Source organism: Dendrobates tinctorius, unplaced genomic scaffold, assembly GCF_039654945.1.
Source record: "Dendrobates tinctorius isolate UK_male_01 unplaced genomic scaffold, ASM3965494v1 ptg000115l, whole genome shotgun sequence".
NCBI classification, from domain to species: Eukaryota; Metazoa; Chordata; class Amphibia; order Anura; family Dendrobatidae; genus Dendrobates; species Dendrobates tinctorius.
This window is the reverse complement of record NW_027361783.1, coordinates 735,555-749,912: the sequence shown is the minus strand read 5'-3', so window position 1 is coordinate 749,912 and position 14,358 is coordinate 735,555. Positions and strand designations below refer to the sequence as shown.

General features: G+C 43.3%; 1 protein-coding gene across 1 annotated transcript; it reads left to right on the top strand.

Moving 5' to 3' along the window:
* The first annotated feature begins 476 nt into the window (after nucleotides 1-476).
* Nucleotides 477-12,629, top strand: RBM24 (RNA binding motif protein 24). The gene is made up of 4 exons (XM_073589937.1): nucleotides 477-904; nucleotides 1,896-2,019; nucleotides 2,115-2,169; nucleotides 10,536-12,629. The coding sequence occupies exons 1-4, from the start codon at nucleotides 737-739 to the stop codon at nucleotides 10,882-10,884; spliced, it is 696 nt and encodes a 231-aa protein (XP_073446038.1). The 5' UTR covers nucleotides 477-736; the 3' UTR covers nucleotides 10,885-12,629.
* The last annotated feature ends 1,729 nt before the right edge of the window (nucleotides 12,630-14,358 follow it).

The window sequence follows — 14,358 nt, the reverse complement described above, 5'->3', positions numbered from 1 at the left end:
TTGGTCCCAAGGAGAGCCCAGCTCAGGATGAAACACATCTGGATGACACAGGGCGGCCATCCCAGTGGTGCCACCACAAGGGCCGGGGAGATAAGGGCCTGGGATTGTGCGCTCTGCTGCTTTCCTCTGGATCACACCCCGGGGCCCCCAGCATGTGACTGCTCCGTGATGCAGGTGTGACAGGATGACTAGTGTGTACACAAGGCTACAGCCGTAACCGGGCATGGGGTGGGGCGCCCCCTAGCGGCAGGTCACGTGGTTGACGTTTGGCTTTTGCACACTGAGGCACTTTATATCGGGGCACGGTAACATGCCACTGCACGAGCACTGAAGGAGCGGGTGTGTGGGCCCCCGGGGAGAGCGGCGCTGCTGGGGTCGCACACGCGCTCCCTCCCCGGAGACAAAGAGCGGGTGCAGGGCGCACACATCCAGCTGTTGTGGGCAGCTGCCACCCGGGACATAAGCAGCAGGTGCACAGGCGACCAATAGGCAGCGGCGGGACAGGCTGTCACCGCCCACCACAGGGGAGGAGCTTGGAGCCCGGCCGGTTGCTCTTAACGCAAAGCAAACAGGGAGCGCGGTTAGTCCGTGTGTAGTAGCGGGGCCGGCAGCTGCGGAGAGCGGTGACAGAGGCGTGCGGGACACCCTCCGGGCAGTGCGAGCGCCGGCCACCTACCTCACCGCCGTGCATGAGTCTCCGCGGCTCCTGAGCCAGGTGTGAGCGGCATCCCACAACATGCACACCACCCAGAAGGACACCACCTACACCAAGATCTTCGTCGGGGGGCTGCCCTACCACACCACGGACTCCAGCCTCAGGAAGTACTTCGAGGTGTTCGGGGACATCGAGGAGGCGGTGGTGATCACGGACCGGCAGACCGGCAAGTCCCGAGGCTACGGCTTTGTAAGTCCCGGGTGGCGGGCGGGCGGAGGCCCGAGCTGCGGGCACAGCAGGGCTCCTCCAGCATGGTGGCTCTCCCCATGGCGCTGCTGTTCGGGAGTCACAGCTTGGAGCCCGCTATTACTTTATTTTCCAGCTTCCCATCTGATATTGCTGATCTCTTTAACCCTCTGAGGTCCGGCCAGTAGGATCTGACCGGTTGCGCTTCCGTGGCCGGTTCAGTGCGTCGGCTGTAAACGAGGGGCCGCAATTGTGTCTTCTGTTACTGAAGTATCTGCCAAAGTCTGGCCGTTGTGTTGATAAATCGATGGCAAGCTTGTAATATTAGCATGAAAATCTTCTGAAGTCGCGCAGAAAATCTGTATTCCGTGTAGCCCCTTTCCTGTTCTGCAGGTGACAGTTGGTGCTTTTCAAATTCTATGGAGCCAGAAGGTGCAGAGGGTTCTAAAATTTCCTGAGCACCAACTGTTCTCATCTATCTCAGAAATGGGGAAACCTGTAATCACTGAACATAGACTTGTACCCATGAATCTGGGGAATGATCAGTCCTGGAGGAGAGAGAAGTGGCTTTCTCCACTGAGTTACATTAGAGCTTGTTCCCATTTTCTCTTGATTTTATGGAAATATTAAACTGTTGCTATTGACATTGTGCATTCAGAAGTGTCAGTGGAGGTTTGAGACTAAACGCCGACGTGCTGCCATATGGCCAATTATTATTCTTTCCTTTTTTCCCCTGTGACTAGTATTAGTAGTATGTGGCAGTGGTGTGAAGGCTGGGCATTTGGTGGCGAGGATGGGCTGATGTGCTCACACAGGGAATGAGTTGTGGGACATATCTAGATTACCTTGACTAGCATTTCTCATTGTCGTTCCGGTTAGCCCGGATTGTTGGGAGGCTATCCACGGGCTTTCTGCTGGTTTTGGAACATCTTAGCAGGGCCGTATCGGGTATTTGTTTATGTATTGATATATTGCTCGTTTCTCTATGTTCCAGGTTACGATGGCGGACAGAGCTGCAGCTGAAAGAGCCTGTAAAGACCCCAATCCAATTATTGATGGGAGAAAAGCCAACGTGAATCTGGCCTACCTGGGAGCCAAGCCCCGCATAATGCAGCCAGGTTTGATTTTAGTCTGGACTTTACAAAACGGATGCAAGAAATCACTAATGTCGATGGTGCATATATATTTTTTTTTTTTTTTTTACTTTCCATAGGTTTTGCATTTGGGGTCCAGCAAATTCACCCAGCACTTATACAAAGGCCTTTTGGGTAAGTTTAGCATGTCTAACGAAATGTGACCACAACGGAAAAACTGTAGCGTTTGAGTAAGTGGCTTGGCATATTGTAAGCCTGTATATGTAGCTAGCTTTCATGGTGCCCAGTCTGAAGCCCAACTCCTCTCCATATCCTTCAGCTCTCTCCCATTGCTGATTATTGACCGGTTACTAGTGATGAGCGAACATGCTCGGATAAAGTGTTATCAGATCATGCTAACCAAGTCGCTTCGGCGTGATCGAATACTATGTTCGAAGTCTCGTGGCTGTTCGACAGCTGCAACACATGAAGGGATTGTCTACGGCCGGGGTCAGACGTGTAAGAAACTCTCACTAGTCTTGCACGTCAATACCCGGCGCTGCTGCTGGCACTCGGACCGTAGCGTTCAGCTGCATGTATTTCTATTCAGCTGAATGCTCCAGTTCCGAGTGCCGGCAGCAGTGTCGGGTATTGACGTGCAAGTTTCTCGCAATTCTGACCCCGACCTAATAGGCCATCCCTGCTTGTATTGCGGTTGTCAAACAGCCACAAGACATGCAGCTGCGGGGACTTGAACATGGTATTCGATCATGCCGAGGCGACTTGGTTAGCACCTGAGCATGGCTCTGGAAACGCCTTATCCGAGGATGTTCACTCATCACTACCGGTTACACCAAGATGAGAGCTGTAATCTAACTGTTAATGTTTGTTAACCGTAATATTTCCACTCTTCTCCCAACACATAACAAAAAAAACCCTCCAATTTCCAAGGCCCAATATACTTCAAGGTAGAGTATTTTTCACTTTTCCAGAGGAGGCACCACTGTTGGACCCTTGTGTACAGCGATCATTTCCAGTGTTGCTCAATGTGCTCTATCTCTTTCTAATCTGACAGGGGTCGTTTACAGTTAAGGATTTGGTGATAAGAGATGGAATAGTTCTATTTGGAATTAATCTATGTTACCACTAGACTCAGAAAACAAGCTAAATGGTGATTAAAGATGCATGTATGTTGGTTTTAATGATTTTATTTATTTTTAGTGTATATTAGCTCCTAGATTTGTGTGCCTTTTCCATTACAGCCATGAAGTGGTTTTCACAGCTAAACTGTGTGTTCTTTTTGTTTTTACTGTTTATTTTTTTTTTTCTTTCTTAAATTCTAGTGACCATTGCGTTGTTTGGGGTTGGGAGGGAGCCTTGATTTGTGTTTATTTTGTTGAGGAGTGTTGACTTTGCTAGGGGGGAGCAAAGGGCCCATCTTGGCTCTTCAAGGTTACAGTTTGTTGCTCCTTTTTAACCATATATTGTGGTGATTTGATATTTTTTTTTTTCTTTTTTTTTTTTTTTGCTGTGACGTTTACTTTGAACTTTTCAGCTTGCATGTTCCATGCGTTTTACCTTGTTCTCTGATTAACCATGTGTTCCTTTGGGCTTTCTAATGTCGTATCACTCTTTTCATATATTTATATATGGGTTTTTTCTGCCATGTCTGTAAAGTCTTACAATGGATCCAAACAATTCAGTTAACCTACGAACCAATTACAGTAGCAACCTTATTTTCTGTTTTTTTTTTTTTTTTTTTTTTTTTTTTATCCACTTGTGCAACAAACAGTGTACAATTGGGATGCCATACCCAGTTTACATTGGACTTTTATTATCTCACCCCCATTGGCTTGATACTCTTTTTAAATTTGCAGTCCTAGTTTTGGGTTTGTAACTTGACAGTTGATTACTATGTCAAAAGGATATTTGCAACGTTTGTAAACGTTCTGTCAAATTGTATAACAATTTAACAAATGTTGGTATAGGACTGCAACTTTAACCCAATACTTGATATTCCAGTTTCACATTATATCCCACCCGAACCTATATTGTGTTGTCATTGGAGGCACCTGGTGCCTTACATCCAGGAAAGGGTTTTTTTTCCCTTGAGAAAATTAAATGTTTGACTATCTCTCAAAACTATAGATTCTTGTGACACAATTACTACTTGTCTCACTGTGGGTTTTTTTTTTTTTTTACCTTTGCTCTTTAGTCTGTTCTTGAAAGCAGTGTTATCCTCCACCTAGTCAAAATAACTGATGCATTTCATGTACTTTATTACATGACCAACATGTATTACAGCCTAGTTTGTTCTTGAATAACAGGTTTTTTATTTCCAGACTGATCGTTTTGGGTCAAACACCGTTTCTGCGCGCCTTATTTTTTATCTAGATTATATGCTTGACCTTCACAATGGGTCAATGCTCACTTTGGCCATATAAAGACATTTACACTGCTAGCCCCATCTCATGTGTCAGTTCAAAAATAGCCCTACAGCCGCTTCTGCTGTCAGTCGGGAAGAGTGGAACAGGAGTTTGGAGTATGTAGCACATCCCTAAAGTGCATGGTGTAAAGATAACTCTGGAATTGCCCTTTCTTTACTGAGAATAATGCTAATGGGATGAGAGAGTTAAACTTGGAACAATTCTAAGCTTCGGGTACACTACTGTATGGGGCATGGCAGCACGAGTTTTGTTTGCCAGCTTAACTTGCAGTATCTGGACGCAGTTCTCACAGATCTGCCTCGTTAAGTTAATATTTACAAGCAGGAAATCCCAAACAAATTGTAATAATGCAAATCATCAGCAGGGTAACAGGCGTCTAGCATTGACTATTGATGTTTTTTTTCCTTTTTTTTTTTTTTTTTTTTTTTTTTTTTTTTTTTCCTTACCAATAACTTTTTATTGAGCTCTTCCAAAAACTGTAACAAGTAAAAAGGCACTTAGGTTTTATACGCTTGTATATGACACAGTTACCTTAAAATTATATAGGAGGGGGAGAGAGTGAAAGGAGGTAGTTGATATAGGATGGGAAATTAGGAATCTGAAGAATAAACATGGGAATAACAATATAACCAACAAACAAGACGCCATAAGAGAAATTAGAGATCTAAGAATGCTTACTTCATTTGAAAGAACTAGAGTTGCTAAAACTGAATTCAGGGAATATTAGGGACATATGCCCACTGTGAAGCAGTTCACAAGGCCCACTTTTCCTCTATACTGGTTCTAAGTGACAGGTTTAAAGGGAATCTGTCACCCCTTTTTTCGAATGAGCTGCCGGCACCGACATCAGGGGCTTATCTACAGCATCCTGTAATGCTGTAGCTAAGCCCCCCTCCCCCCTCAATGTAACCTGAAAGATAAGAAAAAGGAGTTAGATTATACTCATCGGGGGCGGTCTGGTCTTGGTCCAATGGGTGTTGCCGTCCGGCGCCTCCCATCTTCATACGATGCCGTCCTCCTCTTTCCTTCCTGTTGTGGCTCCAGAGCAGAATACTGCAGTGTGCTGGCGCCTGCGCACTGCAGTATTCCGCTCTGCCCTCAACAGGTCAGAGCAGTGCGCCAGAGACACAACAGGAAGGCAAGAGGACGGCATCGTATGAAGATGGGAGGCACTGGACTTTTTTTTTTTCTTTTTTTTTTTTTTTTTTTTTTTTTTTTTTTTTTTTTCTCTCTCATCTTTCAGGTTACATCGGGGGCTTATCTACAGCATTACAGAATGCTGTAGATAAGCCCCTGATGTCTGTGCCATCAACTCATGTTCAAAAAAGGGGTGACGGATTCCCTTTAAAGTGAGGATTGACTCGTACTAGTAATGTATATTCATTTTGCCTATTAATGGTTATTGACTATAGTAGACATGCCTAGGCTTCATTAAAATCACATGGTTATAGCAAATACAGATTTCCTGAGCGCACAGAGTTGTGGACATTGAGTTTTGAATTGCATTACTGCTAAATAAAACTGATCAAAATGTGTGACAAGAACCTATTTGGAAGTGTAGACTATAGTCGTAATGCGACCCGATATTCATATAGAGACTGTTCACATATACATTACAGCAATGCAGGCACAGCAACCTGGCCATTACTACGGTACATTTATTTCATTTTGCAAGAAAGTGCTTGACACTTTAGCTTTTTGCAATACTGATGGCAAATGACACTCCCAAGTATGAGAGCACCTGCTGATCAAGAGTAGCTAGATCCCCTGCACAATCCACTACTGCCAATTACTGCATCTTCCTTTCCACACATTCCCGATCAATATCCGGTATTGACTATAAGCCGGCTCATGTGGATGACCAAATAAACTAAATGGCCATCCAATTTAATATCCTGCTCTGTTTTTGTTTTTTGTTTTTTTCCCCAGCACCTAGAACTCATTACAACGGTCTTATTTGATAAGTTGGTAAATCTTACTTGGTGACCGTTGCCAAGGTAAAAATGGGCAGTTTTTTTTTTGTTTTGTTTTTTTAAATCCACCTTATGGTTCCAGGGTTACCAAGGGGGCATTGCTCAGCTGATTTTTCTGGTGGCATGTTAGGCTGCCCTGTGTGCAACACCCCTTTTTTGTGAAAAGACCACAAAAATTAGCACTATATCGATTTGCCCATATTTCTGTGCCCATGTGGCAAATTTAAAAAAAAAAAAAAAAAGAAAAAAATATTCAAAGGAGTTGCCGGGGGTAAGGTGAAAACTTGCCACCTTTGACCTGATGACAGGCCTTTTTATAGGCCAGTGAGTTGACTGCATTCTCTGCTGTACATTCACATCACAAATCTGAGTGTTTAACCCCCTTCATGACTGAACCCTTTTTCGTTTTTGAATTTGTTTTTTGCTCCCCTTCATCCCAGAGCCATAACCTTCCCCCCCGTTATTGCATTTTAATGCAATGTCACAGCGACCTAAACAAATTCTGGCATTTTGACTTTTTTTTTTTTTTTTTCTCTCACTATGGCATTTAGCAAGCAGTTTAGTCCTTGTTTTTTATTGATGGGGCGATACCAAATGTGTCTAGAAGCTGCCATAACCCGATGGGCTCTACTACATACAGGTGATGATCAGATCACCTGTATGTTGCAGAATTGCTGACTTGCTAGGCAACCATAGAGATCTCCAGGAGATCTTTGGTTGTCATGCCAACCCACTGGTGACCTGCAATCACAAGACGGGAGGGCATTGGTGGGTGGATTTCTGGCCCGATGGCCGGAGGGGTGCGTTAAATGCCGCTGTCGGTTTGACAGCGGCATTTAACGGGTTAATAACTGCAGGTGAATCATGATTCCACCCGCGGCTGTTCCGGACATATGTCAGTCGTTCAAAACGGCTGACTATTTCCAGGAAAGATGTGGGCTCACTGCCGGAGCCCATATTGGGAGGGGGGGTCACCGGCACATGTCGTGAAAAAGCATTAGTATATCTAAAGGCAGATATGGCTTCGTACTGTAAAGGTACTGTCACACTTAGCGATGTACCAACGATCCCGACCAGCGATATGACGCGGTCAGGATCGCTGGTACATCGCTAAGTGGTCGCTAGTGAGCTGCCACACAGGCAGATCTCACTAGCGACATCGCTGGGGACGGGGGTCGCTACTTACCTGTCACACTAGGCAATCCTGCGTCCTCCCGCCCGGCTCCACGCATCGCTCGTCTTCACAGCAGGAAGCTGACAACGAGAAACGGTCCTGAACGTTCTCGGGCGATCAACGATAACCAGCAGGGGAGCGGGTCGTAGGTAAGTATCAGACACAGAGATATCGCTATAACATCACAAGTTATAGCGATATTGCTAGCGATATCTTAGTGTGACAGGCCCTTAAGGGTCATTTGTTCTTGTTAGGCCGTGGCGACGTCAAAATCTACCACGTTCAATATGCTAGGCCTTAGCGGGATCATGACAGCTGGCACGCGTATCAGACACTGGCTGTATTATCTCAGAAATGATTGACTCTAAAACTCTGGGTGATTCAGAGGGGAACGGAACTTTGTACTCCCCTGACAAGTCTCTTTACATCTTTACATGTATTGTATTTCGAGATGGAGCTGTGTGTGTGTGTGTGTGTGTGTGTGTGTGTGTGTGTGTGGAGGGGGGGGTGTGGTTTGGTTTGTCTTTGTTTTCCATTGCTTCCAATTTTTCGTTTTTGCATTATAGTAGCCTTCAAGGGGAGGGAGCATTTCTCATTAAATTTTTTTTTTTTTTTTTTTTTTTTTTTTTTTTTTTTTTTTTTTTTATTATAATGTCTTTTCCGCTTTACTGCATTTACTGATAGTTTAATTTTATATATTTTGATTAGATCTGTCTTCTGTGGAAGTGGTAATCCCAAATGTGTCTTTTTTTTTTTTTTTTTTTTCTTCTCGGTTTAAGCGGAACCTATTGCCATGTCTTTCCCTTATAACCTACCGCAACCACCTTTCAGCTCTGTGTGACAGCATTCTAAAATGATGTATTGATAACTCCAATTTGCCCTGTAAGGCAAAAAAAAATGTATTATACGGTCCAATAGGCATTGCTGTTCTTGACCTGGCGCCTCCTCTCCTTGCAATGCCGTCCTCCTTCTCTGCCTTGTGTGGATGACTCATTCTAAGTCAACCACACAGTGCCCACCATAGTGCTCCTACTCAGGTGCACTTCTCTGTGCCCTACCGAGAGCAGAGCAAAGTACTATAATTCCACGCACCAGCGCTCTTTGGCCTTTTCCCATCTATGCACAGAACAGTATTTTGCACTGCCCTCGGCAGGGCAGAGAGGTGCACCTGCGTTGGAGTGTGAAGGGGGACACTGTGTGACTGACATGTTTTGTTGCATTTTGTTTTTGTCTTTTAAAGACAAAATTGGTAATCTTGCAATTCTCACGTCTGCCAATGATGGGTCAGGTAAGGCTGTATTCACATGTCCAGTACTTATTTCTGTCTCTACTTCTTTTTGTAGTTTTCACAACTTTTTGTTTAGTAAAAAAAACTAAGTGGATTAAAAATAATGGTCATCTGTTAATGGAGCCTCTTTTCAGTGCTGCAAACTGAACAAAAGTGGTTCTATACTGTCAAACTACGTGTCGTTTTCTAAGCTGATCCAGTTTCTTTTAAAGCTGGATATGTTCAAAAAAACAAACTTTTTATTTTCCATCTTGCATCTGTTTTGCTCCATTTGTATCAGATCTGGTGGAGGGGGGTTTCAAGTCATGATAAAATGAACCTGTGAACACAGCCTAACACCTCCCTACACAATTCATAACACAGGATCCACTATTCATAATAGGTGATGTTACAGCTGACTCTGCTTTCGCCTTTCACAATGGCCTTTGCATCGGCTGTTTCAATACAGAACATGTAGTCAGTCTATTCATTGTGGGTGCTATGTGCATGTGTTGTTTCCTGAAACAGGAAGTTTGACTAAAAGCCCCAGTGGCCAGTGCAGAAATTGCAAGATTACTCCATCTATATTTGAAATGCTGTGGTATGTTTAAAAGCCTTCTAGGGTCCATGCAACTTGGGTGGCTTGTCCAAGAGGTCATCCCTGTTGACCTTTCCTTGTCTCACTCTTGAGTGACAAGTCTTATTTCATATAGAGAATCACTCAGACATAGGAAAAACTGATTCCTATAGCTTTTTTTTTTTTTTTTTGTCTTGCCCTCTCTAAGCTCAGGGTTTAATAGGAATCTAGTGGGCACCTGCTTTGGGTTAAAGCCAAAAAAAGGCAATTGGCACAGAATGGGATGAATTTTGAGTTCCCTATATTTTGCTTGAATTGTCAAAGGAAGATATTACGGTACCAGTTATCGATGCATTGAACTACATGGGTGTTTTTGTCTAACCCTAGGTTTCTATAAATCACAATTGCTTTTTCTTATTTGTCTGGCTGAGAAGTAAACCCAGCTGACTCGAAACTGGAAGTATAGTTGACGGGTATTTACACCAATTTGCCTTTACATCCTTGTAACAGTGTGATGCACACATTTGAGATCTCATGCTATGGAGTGTGACATAGCATCTGAAAAGCTTCCACACTACACATTGGACAAGTTTTCTGCACTGTCTTGAATGTGACTCTGCTGTGTATTCCACCACTTCAGTTCTCTTGTCGCCTGCATATGTTTTTGAAAGATATTTTAAAGGGTGACTAAGGTTGCAGAGATTAATGTGTGCTGAGTCTGCAGAGTACTTGTAGGGTTGCCACGATAATATATTTATCTTTTAAAAAGGTTATTTAAGTTAGTTGATATATGAAAAGCATCATAAAAAGCAAATCTTTATGATGTGCATATAACAATTTGGGGCTTTTCCTCAAATCATTTTGAACACGATTGAAATATAATCAGGTTTAAGTAGTGAAACTTCTGGGGAAAAAAAACTAAATATTTTCAAACAGTGTTCCCAAATCCTGTATACAGTTTTTGCTAGTATTATGTTATTTCTATTGTGGCAACCCTATGCACATAATAACCACTACATTTTGATATGTGATAACTGATGGACACAAAGGTAAAATTATAAGCTTTCAATATGCATTGCTCTTTACTCAAAGTTAATTTTGTTTTTTGTTTTTACTCTATTAGGATTCCCGCACATTACGTCTACCCTCACGCCTTTGTGCAACCAGGAGTCGTAATCCCGCATGTGCAACCAACAGCTGCTACTGCTGCCGCCTCTACTAGTCCATATATCGACTACACTGGAGCCGCCTACGCTCAGTACTCTGCTGCGGCTGCTGCTGCCGCCGCTGCTGCCGCCTATGAATACCCATACGCAGCTTCACCAGCTGGAACGGGATACGTCACCACAGCCGGTTACGGCTACGCAGTCCAGCAGCCACTCACTGCTGCAGCCCCAGGAACTGCTGCAGCAGCAGCTGCTGCTTTTGGGCAGTACCAACCACAACAGCTGCAGGCTGACCGCTTGCAGTAGCACTTAGACTTTTGACAAAGATCTCCATCATATCTAATTTTTCTTGTTTTCTGCCTTCCAGTTTCTATAGATAAGACCATGTTAACTTAAACTAAATGGCTTTAAGGAGAAACAAACTGCTTTTGGACAGAACGATTCCGACTTCTTTGTAGAAGGCATCCAATTTGCATTAGGAGAAAGAAGTTTGTGTTTCAGGCATATTCAGAAACTCCTTTTGGGTTAGCGTATACTCTATAAATTTTTTTTTCCTTTTATTTGAAGTAACAATCCATAAACTACAGAATTTATTTTTACATCATTGATAGAAACTGCCTTTTACTAATTTGAAAATTTTTTTTTTTTCCCTCTTTTTTACAATGCATTTAAACCAGGGAAATATCAAACAGCAATATGTAGCCTGTAAAATGTTGAAAGCACAAGCTATAATGTATTCACACTGACCTATTGCATTGGTGGGAGACATGCGGTTGGCATCAACGTGCTAGAGGCACATGGCCTACTGGTCGCATGACGGATGGGCAACAAAGCTATTATCTCAACTGTCCTCTATGTAAGTGGAACTATGGAGCTAGTGATGTGGAATTAACGGGTGCAACAGCTGTACAGACAATCAATAACACAGATCGTTCTGGAGAGAACACATCACTTGTGCTTATTTGATGAGCTTGTCACATTCTAATCCCTCTCCCCATCCTGTTTCGCTTTTGGGAAACTCTTAACCGCTGGCGTCAGCTATTCTGATTCTGCAATGGGATCAGCCCCCCCCCCCCCCCCTTACTACCAGTCTTCTATTTTATTACACCTTTTTCATAGCTTGTGAATGAGAACAGGAAGATACTTGCAAAGGTTAACCCTCTAAAAAACTTTTTTTTTTGTTTTTTTTTTTTTAAATATATATGCAAGGAAAATACAGGGCCCCTTATTTGGATGGTAAGGGACCACTGAAAGTATTTAAGTAAAAAAAAGTATTTATCAGTAAGTTTGTACAACTTTATTCTTCGCAGTTCTTTAAGGGTTAATTCCACCTATTTGTACTGTGCCTTAACTGTAATGTTTATTGAAAAGAAAAACTATTTATTTATTTTTGGGAAGTTTTACTATGGCGCGCTCTAAAGAAGGGAACTTTAGATGCGGCCGAGACATTATGTATTCATCTCATGGTATAAATTATTTAAGTAAGTTTAGATGTAGTAAATATTAATCTAGTCAACTGAAATGTTGACTTGGATTTATTTAATTCTGAATGTGCACTGTGTAATAGGATCCTTACTCTAACACTTTAGGATTTTACATGACGGCTATAGACCCTTGCCCTTTTTCTTTTCCTCCCTTTCTTTAAATAAGACCTCTTTAAGCAGTATATTATGCATTTCATTTGTATGTAGGATATTTTTTTTTTCCTCCTCTCTTCCCTTTTCTTTACTACAAGAAAAAAAAATGCTGCTTTCTATGAAGACTTGTTAAACTGCAATACTTGGCAATTTTTATTCTCAACGTAAACATTTTACACTGTATTGGGTTTTTATACTTGAACAATTTCATACAAGGGAAGAAAAGACGGCATAATTTTTATGGACATTTGTCTAAATGTCACTGGATTTCTTTTTAAGTATTCAGAAAACTAAGCCAGTGTTACGTAATTGTAGACAAGAATCTTCAAGCATATTTATTCATTGTTACTTTATAGCAGTTAAGACCTACTAATTTCACTTGTATAAAAATACAATAAAAAATATCTTATGGCATTGTAATCTTATTTCTTGATGCACATCTAGGTATGTTGATACTAATGCATACAAGAGCTGAGATGTAGAAATGACTAGTTTTGGCCTATAGGTTGGCGCTACACAAATTCTGAGTACTTTGGTCCTGTGGGCAGGCATGTCAGTGCTTGAAAGCTTCCTTTAGGCCAGGGTCACACATGCAAGAAATTTGCACCAGTCTGGTGTCTTAATACCCGGCACTCGGACCGGAGCGCTCAGCTGCATGGAAAAGCATGCCGCGGCACGCTCCACTCCCAAGTGCTGGCGGCAGTGCAGGGTATTAAGATGCGAGACTCGTGTGTTTCTCGCATGTGTGACCCCGGCCTTAAGTGTATATACAGACATAGCAGTCAGTCACTGATAGGACTGACCAAAGATCCCAGAAAGCAGACTATTAAATGATTAAAACATTGGTTATCCTGACTCTTCTGACAACCTATATAACAATTATTATTATTTATTGTTATAGCGCCATTTATTCCATGGCGCTTTACATGTAGGGAGGGGTATACATAAAAACAAGTACAATAATGTTGAACAATACAAGTCATAACTGGTACAGGAGGAGAGAGGACCCTGCCAGCGAAGGCTCACAATCTACAAGGGATGGGTGAAAATACAGTAGGCGAGGGTAGAGCTGCTCATGCAGCGGTTTGGTCGATCGGTGGTTACTGCAGGTTATAGGCTTGTCGGAAGAGGTGGGTCTTCAGGCTCTTTTTGAAGGTTGCGATGGTAGGTGAGTCTATGTTGTGGTAGAGAGTTCCAGAGTAGGGGTGATGCGCGAGAGAAATCTTGTATGCGATTGTGGGAAGAGATAAGAGGGGAGTAGAGAAGGAGATCTTGTGAGGATCGGAGGTTGCGTGCAGGGAAGTACCGGGAGACAAGGTCACAGATGTATGGAGGAGACAGGTTGTGGATGGCTTTGTATGTCATGGTTAGGGTTTTGTACTGGAGTCTCTGGGCAATGGGGAGCCAGTGAAGGGATTGACAGAGGGGAGAAGCTGGGGAATAGCGGGGGGACAGGTGTATTAGTCGGGCAGCGGAGTTTAGAATAGATTGGAGGGGTGCGAGAGTGTTCGAGGGGAGGCCACTGAGCAGGAGGTTGCAGTAGTCAAGCCGAGAGATAATGAGGGCATGGACTAGGGTTTTTGCAGATTCTTGGTTGAGGAATGAACGGATTCGTGAAATATTTTTGAGTTGAAGTCGGCAGGAAGTGGAAAGGGCTTGGATATGTGGTTTGAAGGAGAGATCAGCATCAAGGATTACCCCGAGGCAGCGAGCTTGTGGGACTGGGGAGAGTGGGCAGCCATTTACTGTAATGGATAGGTTCGTTGGGGTGGTCACGTGAGATGGGGGAAAGATGATGAATTCTGTTTTGTCCATGTTAAGTTTCAGAAATCTGGTAGAGAAGAAGGATGAAATAGTGGACAGACATTGAGGGATTCTGGTTAGCAGGGAGGTGATATCTGGTCCAGAGATGTAGATCTGTGTGTCATCAGCATAGAGATGATACTGAAAGCCATGAGATTCTATAAGCTGTCCCAGGCCAAAGGTGTAAATGGAGAAGAGCAGGAGTCCTAGGACTGAACCTTGTGGGACTCTGACAGATAGGGGGTGAGGAGGTGGTGTGTGAGTGGGAGACGCTGAATGTCCGGTCTGTTAGGTATGATGAGATCCAGGACAAGGCCAAGTCTGTGATGCCAAGGCATGA